The sequence below is a fragment of the Anser cygnoides genome, chromosome 5, assembly GCF_040182565.1.
Source record: "Anser cygnoides isolate HZ-2024a breed goose chromosome 5, Taihu_goose_T2T_genome, whole genome shotgun sequence".
NCBI lineage: Eukaryota > Metazoa > Chordata > Aves > Anseriformes > Anatidae > Anser > Anser cygnoides.
Window position 1 is genome coordinate 13,020,331 of NC_089877.1, and position 23,642 is coordinate 13,043,972.

Here is a 23,642-nt window from a genome sequence, read left to right on the forward strand (position 1 = left end):
TAACACAGCAGCATGAGGCTGCTAATCTAGTGCTTGACCTGCCGCAGCTGTGTCTGCTGCTTCAGTGATGACACCAGAAATCCTTGCATAGGCATTAAAAAAATGAAGAAACAAGTAGACTGGCCAGGAAACTACTTCCTGACAACGGCTTGGGCTTGTCTAACACCTACCTCCAATCATGGAATTTCTTATCCTAGAGCAATGAAGAATAAGCAAACTGAGAGCCTCCAAATCTCTCTGGTTTGACGTTACTCAAAAATAAATAAAAAAGACAAATGACAACTATTATTTTCAGAATCCTTACCCCCTTTCTTTTCTTTTTTTTTTTTTTTTAAAGACAAAGACAAACTCCAAAGGATTTGAACTATCACAGTCCACAACAGTGCCATTTACAGTGACAGACAGTATATACCGGCATTTTTCCAAAGGCAGCCAGTACCTGCCCACCCTGTTTTCAAGGAGAGTACCTACGCACCATCAGGTTAATATTCTACTAAAACAACACAGTGAAATAAATAAAACCTGTTAGGAAAAACTTCACATTAAAATATTTACTGATGAACTCCATCTTTTCTTTGTTGCTTAACTGTTTCCTTCTAACACCTGCCCCCCAAAGACACATAAAACATAGCTGGTAATTTTCGTAAAAATGTAACAGTCTCTCCCAGATAAGTTTTGTTCCTTAATTTTATCTGGCATATTTCCTCATTTTTCTTCAGACTAAAGGAATAGAGAGGGAGACAAAAATCAGCTTTATCAGCTGTTTCTTGGTGGTAGCAGTAGTAGTGGATTAAAAATGTTTAAAAAAACACTAAAAAAACACAGCAAAACTTACTGTGATGCAAAGCAGACAAAGACCTGGCTGAAGAGGAATTCTATGAAAGACATGAGGCATATATGCAGATGAACAAATTGCCAAAAGGCTAAATCATGAATCTGGAGCAATTAACACATGACAACCTACTAGAGCAGCTGTACTTGTAGAACAGATAATGGCAAGCCTTAATGCAGACTGCCTAGAATAATTAATTTTGTCAAACCAAAGACAAGGTAATCATCGCATGTTTATCCCTGTTTGCAAGACACTTCTCAATTAATAATTGATATGAAGAAGCAGCATTGATGTATGAATCCCAGGGCAACTGCTTTTGAAGCAGATGCTTGTAGGTTTCCTCGTCTCATTGCCAACTTGTTGTTTACGAAGCCATATAGCCACTGAAAAACTATAAAGGATTTAATCTTGTTAGCCTATTTTTTTTTTTTTTTGCCGATAAATGTAATATTTCAGGTACTGTTTAATCTCTACTGAAAGACATGCAAAAAATGACTTCAGTAAAAATATTTGTTTTGTTGTTTGTTTTTTTTAAACACCAGCCAAAATTCCAGCGGACGGTTTGGGAAGCATTTTGAGTTTTTATCATTACAGTGCTAGAACATAACAATGCTTATGTATTTTGGAAGAGACAAACTACAGAAAAATACCTAAGAGATCTGAAAGACCTGTGGACACGCTGGCAACATAGACAGAAAAAAACCTTGAGAAATTAGGAAAAGAAGCTTGGCCACAACAATAGTAAGAGGAAATAAAGGCAGCAATATAACACAGAGCAGGAGACAAGGCAGGAAATAAGAGTACAAGAAGCGAGGACATGCATCTCTGCCCTGTGAAATTACAGAACTACTAAAAGGAAATGGAAACAGAACAAAACGTTGCTTGCCTGAAGTGTTCTGTCCTCTTTTTTTTTTTCTCCTGTTTTTAACTGAATTCTGACTTGTTCAAATTGGAAGTACGGATGGTATACAACACCTACACTTCAACGCCCAGTCTTCCATAGAAAAGAATTTGAATACTAATGCCTGCAAGCTACCATGCCCCGAAAGCAGAGGAACCTTTCCTCTCTTTCTGTCTGCGATAACAGCCAGTTCACCTTAACGTATTTCAGCCTTTTGTCTAAGAAACGACCCTGCAAACAATTCTGTGGAAGCATTTTATAAGTGTAAGAAGTTGAAGGAGATCTAAACACAGGCAAGACCTAGAAATCTGGTTTCAAAGAGCCTTGTAGTTTTGCTGTCTTTCCCTATATAATGTGAATCTGCAGCTCTAGACTTAGTCAAGAAGATGCACTGAAAACATTTTGTCATCTCGGCAATATTTGCAGAATTATTTAAAAAGAATCAACTACACATTTTATGTTAGTTTTCTGCCACTAAAACACGGCCAGAAATTATTCTTCTGCTAAGGAGTTTGAAATCCACTGGGTCCTGGAAAGCTCTGAACAGTCTGCTTCTCTCCAAGCCAAACACACCGCAGAGCTACAAGGAGCACGCCAACTAGCTACGTTTACACAGAGCATTGCCGTGTAGTTGCATATGGGACCCAGGGGAGACTACAGAACCAACTGTACAGCGCCAGGACAATACCACGTATGAAGATTGTTCTATCACCCGACATGAAAAATACTTTTAGCCAAGGTTTATTGCAAGTAGTATACCAACTGTTTGTGTAAAGAATTCAGAGGAAGTAAGAACTGGTCAGAGAGTGAGGTTTTTTGTTTGTTTTACTTCAGAAACATAACAAATAATCTTAACTGAAAGGAACAAACTTCATATTATTGAATAATTTACAGGCCTCTCCTTCCTGATAGTTTTTAGAATAGCAGCCAGTTCTGTTTAAAAAACTTCTACAAGTATGATAGAGGCTTTTTCCCCCCTTCCTTTTTAAGTTTCAAGAGACCTTTCAGACTAAACAAAGCAACAAGTCTCAAGTTTCATTGTCCTTTGCAGCAATCAGAACAGCCATGCAAGCTGTTTTGACAAGTCCTTTAATCTTAAGTTCTTTCTTCTAATAGCACCAGCTACAAAACAAGAACAGTTGACATTACACTACGGTTAAAAAAAACCCCACACATTATTTCTCTCCCATTTTATTTTATCCAAATGAAAACTTTGCTTTGCACATTACCTGAAAAGTTCACAGGCAGCTCAGACAGCACCAGCAGAGTGTAACACGCAGTTAAAATAGCAATCATTGCAATAATCATTTCTACTTAGTGCACTGGCTAGCCCCGTAGGGGTGCCAAACAATTAATTATTTTACCTTCAGGAAAACAAAAGCATCATCCTAAAGGAGGGACAGGGCAGCAAGAGGTATGACCATTCTCTCTTCTATTCACAGGGCATTTGAACAGTGTTCAGGCAAATTTGTTTGCCTGGAAGAATATAAGCATAGTGCACGTAGATTTGACAAGTGTAACAGAAAGTTGGAGTTCCTCACTCCTGAAACTGTCAGTGCTCACAAGGCCCTCTTAAAACAGCAATACTTGACAAGAAGAATAACTGTTTAGTTTGCTTTGGCAAAGTGTAGCATAAAAGTTTCCGAGCACCAGGACCAATCCCAAGTCTCAGAGTAAACTCTCCATTTCAAAAACTTGTCTGCTTGGAGACAGCAGCTACCATAAAAGTGTGGAACAAAGGCAAGTGCTATTTAAAAGGCCAGCTGATTCCTCACCTCAAAGCAAAGCTGACTCCTCCTTAGTTTAATTCTCTGCACCAGACTCTAATCAGAATTCCAACAGTTTTACCCTGATTCATCTCTGGGCAGTTCATCATAAGAGGCATTTTATACTGGTATGTATAAAAAGCAATGAATATATATAATTTTGATTAATATATTAATATAATTAATATGGATTTATATAACCTTAGATGTTAAAGAGAAGAGGATGTTGATCTTCTTTCATTTGGACACCTTTCTACATTCATATTAAGACAGACGAATTCAAAATTTTTTCTCATAAGGATGAGAAATTATGTACCTTACCAGAAACTGAGGTGTTCTAATCTGTGGCTTATTTTCAGCAATCAAAATTGAATAATTTGATATTTAAATAATTTGAAGATTTTGTTATTTAGATAATCCAAACCAACAGATTCTGGAACTGTGTTTTGTAATTGGCAAAATCTTGCAAGTCTGTAAAACTAGGTCTAATCACAGATCAGGCTGTCGGAAAAGACAGGAATGCTTCAGAAAAAAACACCAACACCAGCATTCTCTTTCCTACCTTCTATATGGACCTAATAGAGCAGCAAAGGAGCAGGAAGGGTAAACCGCAGTGGGCTGGCCACTTAGGAGTTTTGTTGTGCAACACCCACAATGCCTGGAGACCAATGCCCTCAAACTGGTACTTCCAAACAAAAGCCAGTTTTCTAAAAAACATTCAGAAATGAAGTATTCTTGGGTACCAACTTCAGCTATTTCTACCCTAATGAATAACCTACAGAGAGGCAGGATATAATACATTTTAAAGACAAATTATATTTCCTTTCTGATATAGGCGTGACTAAACGCTTACCAGTCTATTTATGAAAATCACAGCAAATGGCCATGGATAGAAAACAAATCCCTCCTCAAGGCAATATCAAAATTCAAACCTCACTGAGTGTATTCCAACTTCCAGACAAAGGGGTCCCTTTCCTTCTGTTACCTGCTTCTTCAACCATTCTGTCGCCACAGTTTGAACAAATACAAAACACATTTTTTTCAAGTATGCATCCATCCATATTCAAAGGAAATCAGCACACCTTTATAGCCTTTTTTCATATATTTATTTGACACATTAAACTCTAAAATATATATATATATATATATATATTTTAAACCTACTGAGGTTCATCTCTCTGATCCTGCTCTCGATGGGGAGCAATCACAGACTGCACAAGCACTCCTCCCCAGCTAGTTGTATTTTTCACGCAAGACTGTTGTTATGGCTTCTCCTCCCACCGTGAGCATACTTTGAACCCTAGTAAAGACTTCAAAAACTAATTTCCTTAAGACCTTACCAAATTGGATCTACATGGGACAAGTATTTCCTCTGAAGCCTTTGCCTAGAACACAAGCAGGGCTCAGAGGCTCCTGACTAGAGGTTTTGTCAGTCCCATACTCTCTCTCCATCGCTACATCTAAAGGAATAGCCATACTAGCCAGCAGGACTTGCATCTTGTATGAGCTATCAAATTATGCATAATTTTCCACTGACCACACATCTTATTTTGTTCTGCTTTCTTCAGCAACATGTTTGCCCCTGGCCATTTTTTCCACAGATATTCCTGGCTCTTTTTTCTATCTTGACAGGACGAGCAAGTCAACATACCAAAACCAGTAAGGGGACGTTGCTCTCCACCCACACTTCTAAGTTCTTTGATAAGGACATATCACAGAAGGAACACATCCTTCCTATCCACCCTTGCTTTCTGCAGTGTCACTAACTGCCTAATATCTACAGGTACATCAATCAATGCCATTGTCTCCCCTTCTTTTAGGAACTTTAGATTTAAGACTATTGTAGGGAAAGGATCTACTGTAACTGAAATAAGCATTCATTTTTCATCTCTTAAGGGCCTTGGTAAAACTATCAGCAGCATTCTGTATAAGAGCTGGAAAGTGACATGGCTAGTATACTAATTCCTTATTTAAGAGCCTCCTGTCTCTGTTTGTACACTAAAGCACATCTGAAATATTTCTGTCATAACAGAGGTAATTCTCAGAATAGCAACAATCATCACAATTTGAGCATGATAGTGTTACTTAACAGTCACAGGTCGACTGTCCTAAAGCTGCACAGTTACAGATACTGGTCTTTTTTTTTTTTTATTGTGCGGTAAAAGGAGTGTCAATCAATCCAAGTCACTAAACCAGAGAAATAACAACTTCATCATGAGAGAGATTTTTATTGGGTTAGCAAGCTGACTGTGGAACATGCAGCCAAACTACCATGAGAACCAGGCACCATCAAATAATCAGCACTGGGAACTGAGTAAAGCAGGAAGGGGGAAATTGGCTCATGAAATTACACCCTTGCTAGACTTCAGACATTAACAGGACTGCACCAGAAGATCCTCACATTTGGCTCCAAACATTTTCACACACAACCACATTCCTGTTATGCTGAACATAATGAAATTTGTCTCAGCCCACATGGAGTTCTTCCAACCAATACCTTTAGAGTTATATGTAGTATAGAGAACTTGAGATTTATTCTGGCCAAGAAGTAACTATGAAGGTACACATTTCTACTTTGTAGTTACTTGCATTTATAAAATTATTATAAAATTATTAAGTTACATATGGAGCTAAAGAAGCATAGTTATTTGGTACTTACAGTCCTAAGTTGTTACCACTTCCAAGTCCCTTTAGCAGCACAAGGGCAGGAAATTACAAAGAGCTTAAGGTTGAAGGAATATTATTGCTCACTGCAGTAGAAAACAGCCACATATCTCAAAGTAAAAACAACTTGTCTCTAAACCTTTGAAAGGAAGCCCCAATAAGCAACTGAGGGACAGAAACTGTAGTTGGTTCATACCTGCAGCTACGCACCTCTCTAACACTTCCAGTCTTCACTCTAAAAGAAAAGAAACAAGAAACACTCAAGTTAGAATCATAGTAACAATCATTACAACATGAACTGCATCTTGCAAACAGCTGAGAAGTGTGAAAGTAAAGCCCATTTCTAGTAACAAGTTATCATACGGTGGTAACAATCTTATTTAGACTTAAAATAAATAGATTGCACATTTCAAAATAGAGTGAACAAGTGAAAGGGTACAAAAGAAAGGGGCAGCAGATGTCTTGTAGTGTCCTATTACTATTCTGTAGATTTATCCTACCTGTGTGGCTTTTCATCTCAAGACAGAAGCAGTGTTACCAACAGCAGCGCCCACAGTCCTAACCTACATTACAGTTTGAGAGCAGCAGCACTAACAGATGACAATGACCCTGCAGATGTGAACTCTAATGTAAGATAGTAGAGATGGAAGCGTATGAAAAAAAGCTCTGAATTAGGTAACACGAAGAACAGCACAAGGAACAAGTGTTATTTCTTAAGCAAATCAAACAGGAACTATACAGACTCTCTGCACTAACATCTCATAAGTCGGGGATGCGACTCAACAATCGACCCATAACACAAGCCAACATATATTGAAACACAAACTTTGGAAGTATTTATTTATCAAGAATTTCTTCTCTGCTTCCTCCTAGATTGTACGCTATTTTGCAGAACTACATTTATGGCTGTCTAGCAATACTTAACAAAAAAAATCCACGTCTGCTCACATATCTATAGGCAAACAACCAAAACCAGCATTCTTCTGCAATGCGAAGAGTTTTACAAGGCTATCTGAGTGCCCACATTTTCCCTGCTTTGCAGGCCTCTTCATAACCTTTGTTCTATATTCTTTGAGAAGTATGCATAAGTGATCCTTATCCTCTTCTAACTTATCTTTTAATATACTTGGATATTTGTCACATGTACTCATGCTCTCTTTTCCGGAGGGAGATTTTTTGAGATTTTATATCCTTATTTTATAGTCATTTTAAAAATCATTCCTAATTAATTCAATTGTCTTAATTAAATATTATACCCGCTAAATGAACTCATAAGTCTAAACGTAACAGAAATTGAGTTTTCTTATAATACTAGTTATGAAAAGAAAAATAAAATCCAATCCAGGAATTCTGAGAAATTTAGTTATCTGAAATGTGTATTTTCAAAATGATGAGTTAATTTATCTCTTCTAGAATATTACTGAAAACTGACTACTAGTCATGGAACGCTGTATATTTTTGTTTGGTTTCAGAATAATGTTCAGAATAATGAATTCAGAACAAACATTCATAACATTTCAGAATGGCACTACCTCCTACTAGCAATTCTGGCAAATATTTTACCTGAGTACACCTCCTTCAACCTCATCCACGTTCCACTGCTTTTTTGAAGTTTAATTAAAGCATATTTATTTATGGTCAAAACATGGTCTCATATTCCTGCTAATGGTCCTAACTTCAAAACATGTAATACAAATTTTATTTTTTCCTCCTTTCAATCTCAGACTTTGCAAGGTACTTAAGGCCTATGGAGTTGTCATAAATGGCGAGTTGTATTGCCGTGATAATGAACTTTCAGTAAAACCTGAAATACACAGCTCACTGATCACGCAAATGCCTAAGAATATAACAGTAAACAACTTTTTAAATGTTGAAAAGAAAACCTTCCCTTAGCACATATAACTATGCAACATTAGAGAACTAATTTAAAAACTTCAAAGGAGACTAAAGTGCAGCTAACATAGCCAGAGGAACCTATAACTCTTGATACCTTTGGAAAAAAATTAGACATCTCACTGAATCAAAGAAAATCCAACACAATAAAAACTTTATAAAAGCAAGTAGCAAATCTGACGACCACCTGTCTAGGAGAACGCTCTTAAATCATAAGTGCTTCTCAAACCAGAATTGTTTCAGCATGGCTTGTAATCGCATGCAGAACATAAATCCACTGAATCCTTTATTCAGGTTTACACAGACAGACCTAGCCCAAGGGCCAAAGTATCTGGCAATCCTATTTCTTCTCAAAAGAAGTCAGAACTTGGATACTTCAGATGAAGGCACATACATCTGACACGTACCTAGCAAGGTGTGGAACAGACCAATTTCTTTAATTAACTGACACAGCATTAGGCTTTAAGTGCAAACTGCAGACTGACCCCAGTTGAGCACTAGAGGCTGACAGTTAACTGTTTTCATAGTTGCTTGAGCGTAGGTTCTTGTGGGGACAGCAAAACAATTAATAGGTGTAAATCAGGACATCGCGGCTTTGGCAATGCTTTTCCCAGCAGTTACCGTCCTTGACTGATGCGCTGCACCAGAAGCTGCTTCCAACCCCTGCTACCCAAAGCTCGGAGGAGCCATGACGCCACCCAACAGGTCCATGTAGAAAAAGGAAGGTTTAATGCCTAGCCCTGCCAGAGACAGGAGTGACAAAATATACTCCTGGTGATAAACAAACAGCTGTAACTTCTGGTATGCCATACAATTCAAATAGAACTGCAGCTGGTAACAAAAATATATGGCTCTGGCCACTAAGTACTAGATGATGGAGACGAGCCCAATAAACCTAGCAATACCACTTTGCTACTTAATGGGGAAACTTCAGTCTCCCCAGCACTCAGGATCATCTGTAAACGATTACTGGATCAATTAATGGATTCCGATCGATGATAATACTGTCACAGTCAGCACTTGTCTAGACCAGTTAGTTCTGAGTTCTGATTACACCTTCCAGGAATTTAACGTTTGTGGGATGTCAAGACTACCATTTACAATTAAAGAGCCTAACAGGTAAAACAGACCGCACAGCTCAATCTCGGATACATCCTGATGCCAACCGCCTCTCACATAAATCAATGTTACATCTGGCCTCACGGTGGTTTTATACGCTCTTAAGTACCAATATAAAAAACGTGTAAGTATGAGTGTACAGGCTGTGAATAGGAAGGCCTACACAAAGCAGGTGAAGTTTCACTTACTGTACAGCTCGGGTCACAATGCACAGAAGGTAGGCTACTTTCTAGCAAACATTACTTAGGAGACAAAAAGACAACAGAGATAGCAAGAAGAAACCTGACAGACCTGGAGGTTCCTACAGTGCCAAAAATTTACCCAGGAGGCAAACACACTTTCTAATCTGAGGATTTCCCATCTTCCACTGCAATCTTGACACTACCCAAACCTCTCGGCACTGTGCTCAATGCCAGCTCCTAGTCACTGTGCCTGCTCACTTTATTTCTGCAGCCGGTGCTGTCAAATATTTTCTTCCGCGTTGCAGGCAAAAATACTAATCTGCACCCAGGTTACCAGACAATCTGTACAGCTAGTAAATAGACCAGTTGAATTACTCGTGACAGCTTGGTCAACTCTCAGAATTTAAATTTGTTCAATTAACAGATGCAATAGGAAGAACAGAACAAAGAATAAAAGAGGTACACATTTTGGGATCAGCTCAGATTAGAACAAAAAAGGAGACGGGAAATCTCCTGATTGCTTTATGGATACTGTACGTGCGCCAGGAAGGCCTGCGAGCTGTAGCACAGAGTTTAATGTCTTATTAGGGATAGAAGTTTGAGGTGCACTGAGCAGAAGCAAAATTCTCAGCTTAAACACTGCCTACTTCTAGAAGCAACAACACTAAACTTTAACAACCTCATCCATTTCAGCCAAAAGATTCAAACACTAACACTTTCACTTTCCTAAGTGTACTGTTTATAAACACAGTTTGCATAGCTCCTTGTTGAAATAAGCCTGTTATAACGACAGCTAGGTATGCACTTTGTTTCCATGCGATCCAAGAAAGAATAGATTCAAACCCAGAGGGAAAAGATCTCCTCACAGTCTCCTCACAAAGATCCTGAAACTAATGCCATCACCATTCTGTACTGACGCACCCAGTGTGTACAAGGGGACATGTGCACGTGACCATTTCCAGCATCTACTGTCAGCTTCAGAGAGAAAACAATTTTGAGCCGTCCCAATTTCTAAAATTCAGAATCTGAGTAAGAAATTGAGTAGGCTTGAAATTCCACATTTGCAAAATGTTGAAGGATAAACCCTCATGTTTTGTTTCAAAGCAGCCCAACTAAGAAAGACTGATTTACCTTAAGCTTATGCGTCCCTTACTTGGCTTATACTAGACAAATACTTGCTATGAACTCTACCGTGCAGAACCTGCCATTGCCATGCCTGCAAACCAAAGCAGGAAAAATAAGCTCAGTGATTTTTTTTTATTTTTTTATTTTTGTAATGAGCACACCATCAAGTCCTTTGCAGAAGTAAATGGATACAACACTCAAATTACTCTCATTTACATCCACAAAGAACCGGCATCAATGCTCTATTTTAAAAAATGAATACTGATTCAAATAACTTTCAAAAACAGGTAATTTTTATTAACACTTTAAGAGATTTAACATTGAGTGTATAGAGCTGAAACTTTCAAAATATTTCATACAATTTCTTCATCAGAGGCAAACACAACGTTGCTGTGGGAACATTAACTTAGGAATGTCCTGACTTTTGTTCAAAAACCCAAATGCAATAAGATCTATTTCATTGCAAAGGAGTTCTTCCCAAGCTTCCACTCAAGCTTTCTGAAGGTTTCTCCTTTGTCCTCACTCTGTAAGTGTTATTATGGTTTCTTTTTTTGCAATATTTACCAGCCTCTTCAATATCTTTGTATAGCATCTGAAGCATGTAAACCACTGTACATATTTTAGGAATTCATTTTTTCTGCAATAATTCAGCCTAAAACATACTGAAAACACATCAGTAAATAATGGCATGCAGCACCCTGAAACATTTTTTTTTTCCGAGTACCATTCACAAATATAGTGCCATGCTTCAGATGAACTTTTCTCTGCCTGAAGAAGCGTAATTGTCATTTCTTTGCCACGAACATCTAAAGAACATTCCGAGACTTTTTCCAACCAACTTCAGTCGCCTTCTACTCCACTACTACTCTGACCTCCAGGCTCATTTTGGGGCCCTGAAACACCCCATCCAGGCTGCTAATCTTTTGTGTTTAACGCACTGGGACATCTGTGCCAAGGCAGCTTCACTCGCTCCTTGCTCTACCCAGGGCCCCAGAAACGTTCCCCGCTGCAAAGACTGGCTCCGTCACCCAATCAGGCTTTTGAGGAGAGGTGGGAGGGAAGAAGAGGGTGGGAAGGATCAAAACCGTCCACGCGCTATGCCAAGAACTAGAGACTCAGAACTTGCTCATAGTTTCAAGCACATATTTTCAGACGTTCTTCACTCACTTCTCCATCAATTCTTTCCATTCACTTTTCCTGGAAGGCACAGTATGACATCAGCTGCTTTCCACTGCTAGCAGGAGACGACTCCAGAAGCTTTACGAGAAAATAAGTGCTATAAATACAGTTTTGGCTACTTAAGGACACAAAGCACACAAAACCCTCTTACATATCTTGTCACATTCTCTCTTTGTGTTCCTGTACCTTGTATCTAGATTCTGGAGGTACTTCATACTTCTGGAATCAAAAATTCATGTTTAACAATCAACATGGCACACTATCTTCTCTTTATCCTCCTGTTATGAATGTTCACCAATTTCTTCCCAAAAAAGAATAGCAGGCTTCTCAGCACAGCAGCACCAAACATAGCATGCATCAGATACCGCATAAATGGTGAAATATGCTATGACAACGTGACAACATTTAGTACCTTCCTGTCTAGGACCAAATGATATTTGTCACTGCAGGTAACAGAATTCTTAACTAATTTTGGGGGGCTGTGTTTCTAGAAAAGATCGAATATAAGCTCTTTGAAAAGACAAGGAAGAAATGGGGAGAAAATGCACAAGAATAGGTCAAGATAATCCTACTGCAGATCCATTTTAATCACTGCTCTTGCCAGAAGAACAGAGCACAGCTACCTCCTCCCCAGCTATCCATTTCTACCTCTGTATAACGGACCTGAGGAAGGAAGTGATCCAGGTTTGATCTCTCCTACCAACAACAGGAAAACAGTAGTTTTAACCCAGACTTGTTGCATGATTCAATTCACTGCACAATGTCACAAATGCTCTTAGCAGCACAAAGGAAAGGGAAAACGCATGAAAGACAGAACAAGCTTTTTTCAGAGCAATACCAGCATATGCTCATTCAAATTACTCATGGAACTACATCATCTGATCTAGGTGCTGCATTTCTCTTAGTTAATTCTCTACTCATGAGTCCCTTTTAGTTTTAAAGACCCCAATCGAAGAGGGCCCCACTATTTCTATTAGGAAAACACTACTGTTTGTAAGAAGTGTGCACACACTTCTGTACAATTACTTTTACTGTCCCAATTTTTTAATACATGGACTTCCTCCATTAAAGACATTCCAGTTCCTGTCCTTGATTTGTCTGCATGATTCAGCTTTTTATATCAAAGGTAAATCCTTTTCAACTTCCACTTTTCATGTCTTTTCCTCCTGAAGTTTAATACCTCTGTTTCAACAGCCTTTATAAATTTAGCTAACTTCAAATGAACACTGGACTTAATTCCAAATTCCCATAATCTTTCCAAACATCCACCCTTAACATGACATTATTCATCAACTGCATGATTATGATACTATAAGAAAGACAGACTTATTTTGGTAAAAAATAAAAGTAATACAAAAATGCAGAAAATGACTCTTCCTGTGGAATTTCAGGACCTTCAAAGGATGCCAGATAGAAGTTGTCTCCAACCTTGATGAAACTGTTTCTATGTACAAGATAATAATGCCGTTAATCCAGAATGGATTAGCAGAATGGATTAACAAGTATTATCCCTTAAACTCAAAGTATATACACCAAATAGGATTTCCTGTCCTTACACATCTAAAGCATTATATTTTGCTACATGAATCACTCGAGCTTCTGGAAATAGGTGAAGTACTAAGTCACTCTCTTTGCACTAGCAGACAATAGGTACAAAACAAGTTTACTACACAACTCAAAGCATCCACCTCCCATAAAACACACTAACAGCGTAGTCTGGCTCTGAACAATGCCACCCTTAAGTGCTGTTAAGAAGATTTTTACCAAATGGAAGATTTAAATCCCCCAGTGCCATTCTACAGCCTGGCTGTATCTTGCACCTACTCAATGCACTTGGTGAACATGCATTTCTTCAGTGTTCTATCCATTTATCACATCTTTCACAGAAGGGACAAAAAAACATTTTTTGAATATGAAATAGTGTACTTCTAAGTGGCCTTTGAATCTGCCTAATCGTATGCCTGCTACAAGACTACGGGCAAAAAAAAATTAAGTATGCTACTGGAGAACGTTTAAAAGCCAAATTTACAATTTTACATTCCTGATCACCAGCATCAAACAATGCCAAAATTTGCTTTTAATTGCTATTGTAAACTTAGAAACAGTTCACATTGTTTTTGCCACTTTGTTCTGGCTAGTATAAATGAAAGGATGTCAGTCGGGGAGTCAGGAAACAGAGAAGTAGGAAGAAAGGCAGAGGGCTTTAAGAGGATGTGAGAATTCGGAAACACAGAAGGACACTTAAGAAAGAAAGCTTAGCAGCCTGGAAGTTGCGTGTTCACAATGAATTTCACAGGTTTCCCAGACGAAGATGGAAAAATTACCACACCGTATCCCCGTTACACAAAGAAGGATCTGAAAACAGACACACAACAAAGTTGCTTGAGTTCAAGCAGTCCAAGAATGAGAGAAGCCTCTGTGACACATCAATCACAGCTCCCTGCCTGTAGGCACAGTGGGATTCAGACTGCTGGGCAGCTGAGATTCCCCAATTCACCTCCAAAATTTGCTCCTTCCAAGTTTGAGGTACACACAGCTTTCTCTGTACGAAACACACTAGAGACACTGCAGTGGCAGGAAAGGAAAATAATTCAGACCAAGTTTCTGGAGCATTGTCCTCAAGAAAGATTTTAACAAGATGCTACTTCTATTTCACAAGTGAAACGCTTTTGCTCTAATTTCAGGAACAAAAGGCGTGATTTCTACTTGCACAGATAACCAAAAGGTAGCAGAATTTATAATGGACAGTATCCCCTAGATCACAGAAAAAATACTTAGATCCTATTTTCCCTTTTTCCCCCTCTCAATTTCTTGCTGACATTAATGGTGCATCCAGTGGCTGCCACTATTTTGAGCACCCTTCCACTACTGAAAGAACATCGTATCAACATTTACTACACTGCCAGCAGCCAGACTTGCTGTGCTATTTCTTCGCCTGACCTACTGCTGAAGTAACTCAACAGCCATCCCAGCACATGCAGGGCCTTAGTACAAGGTTTATGCAAATGTACAGCCAGGGAAGTCCTAGCTACAAGTTCCCAGCTCTTCCTAAAAAGGTATTTCCTACAACTCCATCTCCCAGCACTAACTCCTTACTCTAAACTGTGCTGGCCAGCGTCTAGCTCCTCATCAATCCCCCTTGCAACAGGCAACGGCAGCACTAAGATCTTCCAGGGCAGGATCTAGTTTCCATTAATCTTCATGGCTGACAGTGACAACAGACCTTTTATGGCCAGATACAGCCCCTGGCTAATTATTCCCCCAAGCAGGTAGGGATATGAAAGCCCTCATCCCAGAAGACAGCAGCTCTTTTGGAGTTAAAAACTACGCTGCTGATGCCACTGCCACCCACTACATACTCTCCCTGCAAGACAACTGCCTTCCCTCCTCCACTCCCAGTCCCTAGACTCCCAGCTGGGACGAAGTGCATTTTACATAAAAAAAAAAAACAACAAAACATCCACGAACAGATCACCTTTCACTCGGAACGCCAGTCCTCCCAAGAGACGCAGAGACAGACAGACAGACGGACGGACGGAACGACAGAGACTGTAAGCCCTGGCTCTCAATTCTGCTCAGCAAATGCCGAACGCACACCAGGCCAGCCACAGCGCCTTGCTAGCTAGCGTGCTGCTGCTGTACAAATATAGAAAGCAGAAAGTGGAACAAGCGTTTCAGCAGAATAGATTCTGCTCGGCTCTCCGAGAGGGAGGGAGGGAGGAGCAGGGAGCTGAACTAGCCCAACTGCTTTACCCATACATGGTCTCTGAAAGAGACCATCGCTAAAACAAGTTCCTTCACACGCGCGCACACTCGTTCGCTGTCACACCATGCAGAGGAGGAAAAAAATTGAAGCGTACAAACTTCAAGAAGGAGTTACTGTTTTGAAACTGGCCCAAACCCACTTTGCTCGAGTCCACCTCAGTAACGCAGAAATTCCCAACGCTCTTCATCCACCAGAATCTGGCAGCAGCTTGGACACGGGACAAAAAACCTCCCTTCCAGGGAATCCCCGCACTCACCAGCACTTCAAGAAGTAAGTACTGAACTGGCCCGGTCTTCCTTGTCACTTTTGGAAGCACATATACACCTAGCTTCTTTGGGTTTACTTTTTTCTCCCCAAATCAAATTATATTTACAGTAATTGCAAATTACAGTACTCTTTTTGAACCTTTTCTCCCTTTTTAATCATTCTCCTAAACCAGTAAGCACCACCTTCCCCACTGGTTGATACGAACTACCCTGGTGACCTGCTATACCACGTCTGTTTTCCTAGCGGTCCTTCACGCCAATGCTTATACACAAACCAAGCCTCCTGCTGTGCATTCTTCTTAAATAAAAACAGAAGAAACCCACCTCTAGGCAGCATCCCCTCCTGCCCCTTTTCAAGTTCTGGCACAGAAAGACATAAAATCAGCATAACTGAAAACTCGAATGCCTAGGTATTCGGAGAAAAAATGCAGCAGAGTCCCTGAATGTTTTAGTACACAGGTGTGACAGTCTGCAAACTCAAAATCAGTTTCATCCATATACAAATACATAATTTTTCGTATGAGAGGTTTATTACCTTATGCTGCTGCTTATCTCTTATATTTAGTATATCACACATCGTATGTGGTGACGTGGAGCCATCTTAGAGGAGTTACCAGAGAAGTTCTCTCGTGTACGCGGAGGTTGTAACTTTCAGCTAGACTAGCAGTGTGGTAACTAATTGAGAACAAGAAGCGCACTACTCAGACAGTTCCGTTAATGCAACCTGCAATAAGCATAAAAGTTCTTGTATTTGAAGCACCAAGCTGGATATTTTTCATGACTGAGATAATGGTTTAGGCTCCCTCCAAACCCAGGAATATACCGGTATACTCAGAATTAGCGTCTGCCTAAGCAGATCTTGAAATACTTTCCTCACAAATAGGATCCAGAACATGTCCTAGTCCCGCTCCCTCAAAGCAATCACAAAACGCCTATTAAATTTAGCCCTGAATGAAGCAGAAATTACTTCAGAGAACAAAGAAATTCTAAAGCAAATTCTGCAGCAGAGAATCAGCATCACAGGAGCTTCTGTACTGTGAAATACACACAGCACAACCTAGAGCCAGCCTCTGACAGTGGTCAAATCCTGGTAGCGAATACACAGCCCAAAATGTAATACGGGTGGCTTTGCTCCATAAATACCAGGATATTTGCACTTTTCCTAAATCACCCAGCAAGAGATCACAGACTACTGAGCAATAAAAAGTGTGCCTTCGCAAAGTAAATATACAGCCCTTTTTCCAGAGCCTTTGCACATTGCCCATTCCCAATGGCCATTTGTAATAGCTCCTATGACCATGCAAGCACTCTACTGTTCTGAAGGCTTTTTCTTTTTTTTTTTTTAATTTGAAGTTTAAACGTAAAACAGGAGTTTTTGGATGGTAAATAATGATCAGGTGCACGTGACTTGGCAAGAAGATTTTGAGACAGCATTCTACATGGGAATTTAAGACTGTAAGTGAGAGAAGAATTTATTTTACACTGTTGTGCCTACAGAAACTGCAAGAGCTAGACATGACATTCAAAATATTTCTTCTGTTCCTGAAGGACCAATATTTCATTGCTTTCTCACAGAAAAGAAGCATTCATCAAAGCTCTACCTTGTAAAACGTTGCTGATATTAAGATACTTGGTGTCCATCCTGTAAATCTCTATATAGATTAAATAAAGGAAGATGCTATCCTTTTTGTATGTGGACTTGGATGTTGTCTGCTAGATACTTCATTAAAATTACAGACTTCATAAAAAACAGGTCCTCTGCTCTGGGAGAACAGGCACAAATCTTCCCTTTCCAACAGACTCTGAAGGATCCCTGCATATGATGCATATGCCAGAATTTCTTTTCAATGGTGTAGTTTAAGGCAAAAATAGCAAAAAAATATTCACGGATTCAGTGAAAAAAGAATTCTAGAGAAGATACTTGAAGAACCATGGTTTTACTTTGACACCCGTAATACTGAAATGTAGCGGCAAAGAATTACATTATTATTGTGAAAAGCAAAGTATGAAATAATCTGCAGATAGAAGTGAAAGCTACCAGAAAGACCAATTTTGAGGGAGGCAAGAAAAACAAGGCTGTGAAAAACTCCAAGTAATTTCAAGTAAAAAAAATGTAAGCCACCACAGAATTCAACTGAGTTTTTCTGAGAATAGAGAATTGGGTTCTGAGAGAACACACTATATGCAACCGTAACAAAACATTTTTCTGGAAAAAAAAAAAAAAAACCTGCTAGATGTACAAGCGTGACACACTCAACACTCAAGAATCACTCATCCTCTCATTCACACGCTCCTTTAAGATCTTGAGGAGTGCTGCTGAAAAGGATGAAGAACCCAAAGTTTCTGCCCATTTTCCTGAATTTCAGCAATATCTAATCCAGTTATTCCAAATTATATTTAAATATTAAGTAATTTAAACCAATGTGAAAAATCTCACAGCTGCAGCTAGACCAGCCCGGTTTATATCATCTTAGTTTGTAACCACTCATGGACCCCGATTCCAGTTCTAGGCTAAAGCTTTCTCACGGTACATAAAAACACAAACACATACCACAAACTGTCTCTCCAAAACTGAAACTCTTTTCCATGAGTTGAAAGTCAGAGAAGATGCCTGTCCAACTAGGAGTCCTCAGTACTTGCTCCTCTTTGCTCACTGTTCATCCTGAATTCAGTTAGCAGCAATGGTTTTTCTTTTAAAGCACACAGAGCTAAGATGGCTGAAGGTTTCAGACTTCCCAAGATGTCAGAAAGAAGCCTTCCTTTGCCTGGGATGACGACTGTGCCCTACTATATTGCTGTCACAAACAAATAAGCCTGCTCTGTCTATCACACTTCAAACTTGTGAGCTATTTGTCCCTACAGCAAAGCCTTTGCAGACTTATTTGCTTTGGAGCTTTAAAGCGGGTTACATTTTCTCCCTCGCCTTATCCAAATTTCCTGCTCCTAATGTATATTTTAGCTTTGAATCAGGTGCAAACAAGATGATGTTCAGACCACATTCGGGAAATCTATGCTTGAAAGTATGAATGCTAAAGGGCACTTTTCACTATTATGCCCCAAGCACAAAGCATTTTGGCAGGACAATCTGTTGGAGACAGCAACAGCAGACAAGGTGGTATCTTGCATTTTTCCATATGACACAAGCGTCTCTAATGACAGAAAGAAGCGCATTAAAGCCAGCAGTTACTTCTTCCAACAAAGACAGGCTCTCTTGCCTCCAAGAAATCTCGCAACAGGATAACAACTCAAGATACTGTGTCACAAACCTTCATGGAAAAATACAATTGGAGGGCCTAGATAACTCTTCTCGATTTACAACTCCCATTCGAATAAACGTTTAAGTATTTTATCCTGCTTTGATTTATACTGTTGTGGTTGTTTTTTACCCACCAAACTACTGATCAATGTATAAAAATGATATTTCTCACCTGAGGGCAGTTGCTAAGGCAACAAATAACTCTGAACAGAGTCCTGGGGAATGGTAAACTAAAGGACAAGAAACAATATTGAAAATGCTTAGATTGTAATAAAGCATTAAGACATTTGTGGCAAGACTGATTAATAAGAATGCAGAAACATATCTGAGTCTGTTGGACTATCACTGCTGTTTCAGTGGTAAATCTCACACACTGGCTGGCAAACTGGACTGCCTTATGGACCCATCCGTGATCAACAGCCTCTATTCCAACAGCCAGAACAGTCAGGGGTTCTTAGATCCTAGCTGGAGACTAATAACCAGGAAATTTCAAAAAGGAGAATTTATGTTACTTCCCATCTAGCCCAGTAAGTAGCCCAAAACCCACTGAAATAAAACTTAATTAGAGCAGGCCCTCTGAAGAGATTTGTGAGAGGAACCCAGAAGGCAAATGGATGAAATTAAAATATAGTAAATAACAATCAATAACCGTATTTCAGAAAGAGATACAATAAACAGTTAAGGAACAGTCTACTCGTAAACTTAGACATGGAAAGAAAAGCATGTCCATTCCAGAACAATCATTCAAAAAAAAGCGAACTCCTGTACTTCCTTTAAATAAATGCCAGCAATAATTTTGAAGGTGAGCACAGACTGAAAGGGAACAGTATACACCTTTAGAAAAAATATAAAAATTCCCTGGTATCATCGTATTTTAACATCCCTACTTATGGGTTCTGCTGGTTCATACATGCACACCCACGTCCCTGAGCAGATATAAGAACTGTGCTCCTGCACAGAGGACTCTTCATCAGAAGAGGTGCAACTGGGCATAACGCTGCAGGATGCGAGCAGTATCACCCTTAACGTTTCCTATAATGAAGTAAAGATATAAGTATTTTTGAACATCTACCACAGCAGTAATATTTCTAACAAGGCTGCCTCTTAAAGACTTGGGTCCAAGCGCAACGCTGGGAAGAACAGTACCTCACATTATGAAGAGCTCTTGAGAATACAGCTACGGAGAAGAAAAAACAAACAAACAAAAATGTGATAGGCTTACTACGGATATGCAATGCCAAAACAGTACACGTAGTTTTATTGTATCTGATGAACTGATCTATAGAAAACCAATAGAAAAGAGAGCTAAAGGCACCAGATTATTTAGCAATTATTGTGATTACAAGTTCAAAGACCTAAGCCTGAAGGGACAGACAGACACAAGCAAATATATGAATAAATCAGGATACTCAGGAAGTCCAAGCTCGTGCAGACCAGCAGCAAAGCATGTTTTAAGATGCAAATCCCCAGCGAGCATTCTAAATCAGCGAGCTCCCAGCGAAACACGCCCAATGGCCACACTGAAGCAGTACAGCACAAGAAAGCTGCAACACTAGAAAAATGCTCCCTGACAACTTCTGGCAGAAGAGAATGTCTGTGCCTTGAAGGTGAAAACGTCTGGACCGCGATTCCCCAGGAATTTAAAGGAGTAAAGGCTCCGCGCTTTATTGTAACGCTGCCTCTCTGCTTCCTACTCATAAACGGCCCTATAAAAACCTCATGCTGTCATTAACCTTTATTGCTTCTCCATGCGCTTATCGTTCGTTTTACGATCGGTCTCTCTCGCTTTTCGTGCTTTTTCCCCTTCCTACCCGCACCCAGCAGCGCCCACCGCTCCTTCTCACCCTCTGGGCTGCAAACCCTCACACGGCGGCGCACCCCCACCCCCCGCAGCCCCCCGCTCATCCCTCCCGCCCCTCAGCAGCCCCCAGCGGTGCCCGAGGACACGCAGCCGCCCGCCAGCCCCCGGCTTAGCCCCGGAGGGCTCCGGGTGGGGGCCGCTCCCCGCCGCCCGGGGCCGCGCTCGCACCTGCAGCGCCCCCCGCCGCCTCCCCGCGGCCCGGCGCCGCCCGAGGCGCTGTCAGCGCTCCGCCGGGCTGCGGCAAGCGGAGGCCTCCGGTTCCGGGCGGCCGAGGGGCGGCTCCGCCCGCGGGCCCCGGCTCAAGCGGGGCGGCGCGGGCGGTCTCAGGGCCGGGGGAGCAGCGGCAGGAGGAGGAGGAGGAGGAGGAGGAGGAAGGCGAGGGGAGCCGTTACCTGCGCGAGGCGGGTCGCGCTGTCGGCGGGCTCCCCGCCGGCCGTGCCCGGCCCGAGCTCCTCCTGGCGGCCGCCGCCCTCACCTGCCCCCGGGGATCCGCCCGCGCCCCGCTTCTCCCTGCGCCGCCTCAGGCCGGCTCCGCAAGATGGCGGCGCTTCCGGGAGCAACCACGCCGGGCCCGAGGCGGGGGGTGGAGAGGCGGGCAGCGACGCGGCGGAGCCCCGCCTCTCACAGCCTGCCTTCCCCGGCCCCCCCCCCCCAACACGCGCTGCGGGCCGCGGTGCGCTCGCCCGGCGGCGGCGGCGGCGGCGGCGATGGGGGGGGTGGCGGCGCGGGCGCTGTTCTACCCGACGCTGTGCTACACCGCCCTGCGCGCCGCCCTGCCCGCCGCGCGCCGCCCCTGGCTGCACCGCATCGACCGCGCCGTGCTGCTCGGGGCGCTGCCGCTCAGGGGCCGCAGCCGCGCGGTGGGTGAGGGGGGGGCCGGGGGAGGCTGGGGCTGGAGCCGGGGCCTGACGGGGCCTGACGGGGCCTGACGGGACCTGACGGGGCCTGACGGGGCCGTGTGTGTGCGCCCGCAGCTGGTGGCTGAGGAGAACGTGCGCGCCGTGCTGACGCTCAACGAGGAGTACGAGACCCGCTACCTGTGCTGCTCCGCCCAGGTGAGCCCCGCGGGGGCCGGGCTCGCCCTCTGAAGGAATAAAAGGGAGTTAAAGGCTCGGAGGGGCTGTCTCTGACAGGAATGGGAGGCGCTGGGAGTCGAGCAGCTGCGGCTCAGCACCGTGGACCTGACCGGAGCGCCCAGCCTGGAGCACCTGCACAAGGGCGTCGAGTTCCTGCTGAGGCACCGCGAGCGCGGTAACAGCGTCTACGTGCACTGCAAGGCCGGGCGCTCCCGCAGCGCCACCATGGTGGCAGCCTATCTCATCCAGGTAAGAAGGGTTCTGTAGCAAACGGGGTTCGTTTTCATAGCGTGGGCACGCACGGCCAGCCTCTGCAGCTTGGTTTTGCTCAAGAGCCCTGAGCGTGTACAGGTGCGTTGGCATCCTGTTATTGTACGGGGTTTGGGCTGGACACACATTTCAAGAGAGGTGGATAGCCAGGCCCCAAGCTCACATCGCTCCCTGCTTCGTGGAACCTGGCAAACACAAGATAAATCAACAAGTGAAGCTTGCGTTCACTGAACAGCTGTCTTAAGCTTTCTTTGCTAATCAACTTTATCTTTGTACGCCTTGTTCACCTGCACTTATGACATTTAAAAGCTGTTAGCACAAGTACCGCAAAAGATGTTCTGATCCTATGGGAAGGAGAAACTGCTGTTGTGACAGAGCTTTGAAACATGGCCTGATGGTACCTGTGGCTGGTTCTGGCAGATTGGTCAGACTTCAAGAAGCCGTTCGGTCTCCTGGGCCATTAATACAGCAAGTTCTGAACCCGTTTAGAATGATTCTGAGATCCTTAATTCATTCTAGGGCAGAACAGATTGAGATGGGAATAACAAGTTGCGTGTGACGATGGGTTCACTGAGCAGATAAACCTCAGTTTTTGTTTAGACTTCATGGTTTTCTGAAATGATGAGCCACTCTGTGCTTTTTGGTAAATACAATTCACTATCAAGAAAAGTAGCTTTGGCTTTCCGAGTTCCACTACAGAGCCAACTAGGTAAACCAGCACTGAAAACGAAATCCCACTTGGGGATCCTACTGCTGGTGTTGTTTGGCACTCCCTGGGAGGCCTTTCCATAATGACGCTCTAAGTGCTGAAGCACAATGGAGGTACTACTAAAGTTTTAATTAAAAAAAAAAACTGCCCTTTTTCTCTGGTCTGGTGGGACTAGGACAGGAAACTTCACAACATGAAGGAAGCATGAGTGAGGTAGAAAACCAAGGTCTGAGGCAGCAACCATCCCTCTTTAAGTGAGGAACTCACTTCATGGACTTGCATTGACACTCAGGCCCTCCTGAGGAAGATGAAGTAAACAGAAGGGACAAAGTATTAGGTTCTCTAACAATGCTAACATTGCCTGTAGCAACTAGAAAGGCTTCATTAAGTGGTGCAGGGGTGGAATGGATTTTCACTTGCAGGGTTTTTGCCTTTTCAGCTGCATCACTGGACCCCCCAGGAAGCAATAGAGGCTATTGCCAAGATCCGTCCCCACATCCTCATTCGGCGTAAACAAGTCCAGGTCCTGGAGACATTTCACAGGAACATGATTGCTGGGACAACTGCAGAGGGTCAGTAAGAACTATCAAAATCTCAGTCTTTTCTTCTTTAAAGAAAACTTAGGCCTTAACGAACTAACGAAGGCTTAAGTGCTGTACTTCTTGACCATCAATAAAGAAACTTTTACATAAATTACGGTAAAGGGGAGTTTGGGCTGTTTCGTTACAGCATTCTCTCTTACGACTAGTCTTTTCTGTGGGAGCCCCATAGATCTCT

The 23,642-nt window shown here is 42.1% G+C and overlaps 2 protein-coding genes across 13 annotated transcripts in view; one reads left to right on the top strand and one right to left on the bottom strand.

The window, feature by feature from the left end:
• The window catches only part of CELF1 (CUGBP Elav-like family member 1), a 61,351-nt gene extending 39,984 nt beyond the window's left edge, over positions 1-21,367 (bottom strand). For 9 of the 12 annotated variants that reach the window (XR_010831756.1, XM_066997670.1, XM_066997669.1 and 6 more), the window contains exons 1-2: positions 21,203-21,367; positions 6,360-6,398 (exon numbers count right to left, since the gene is read on the bottom strand). The gene's annotated coding sequence lies outside the window, so the exon portion shown is untranslated. Of the gene's footprint in view, positions 1-6,359; positions 6,399-6,663; positions 6,990-21,202 lie in introns of those variants that run through there. The other 3 variants (XM_066997662.1, XM_066997661.1, XM_066997663.1) reach the window with 3 other exon arrangements.
• A 13-nt stretch (positions 21,368-21,380) lies between these two features.
• PTPMT1 (protein tyrosine phosphatase mitochondrial 1) lies at positions 21,381-23,568 on the top strand. The gene is made up of 4 exons (XM_066997676.1): positions 21,381-21,670; positions 21,785-21,865; positions 21,944-22,135; positions 23,305-23,568. Exons 1-4 carry the CDS (start codon positions 21,518-21,520, stop codon positions 23,443-23,445), a joined length of 567 nt encoding a protein of 188 aa, XP_066853777.1. The 5' UTR covers positions 21,381-21,517; the 3' UTR covers positions 23,446-23,568.
• The last annotated feature ends 74 nt before the right edge of the window (positions 23,569-23,642 follow it).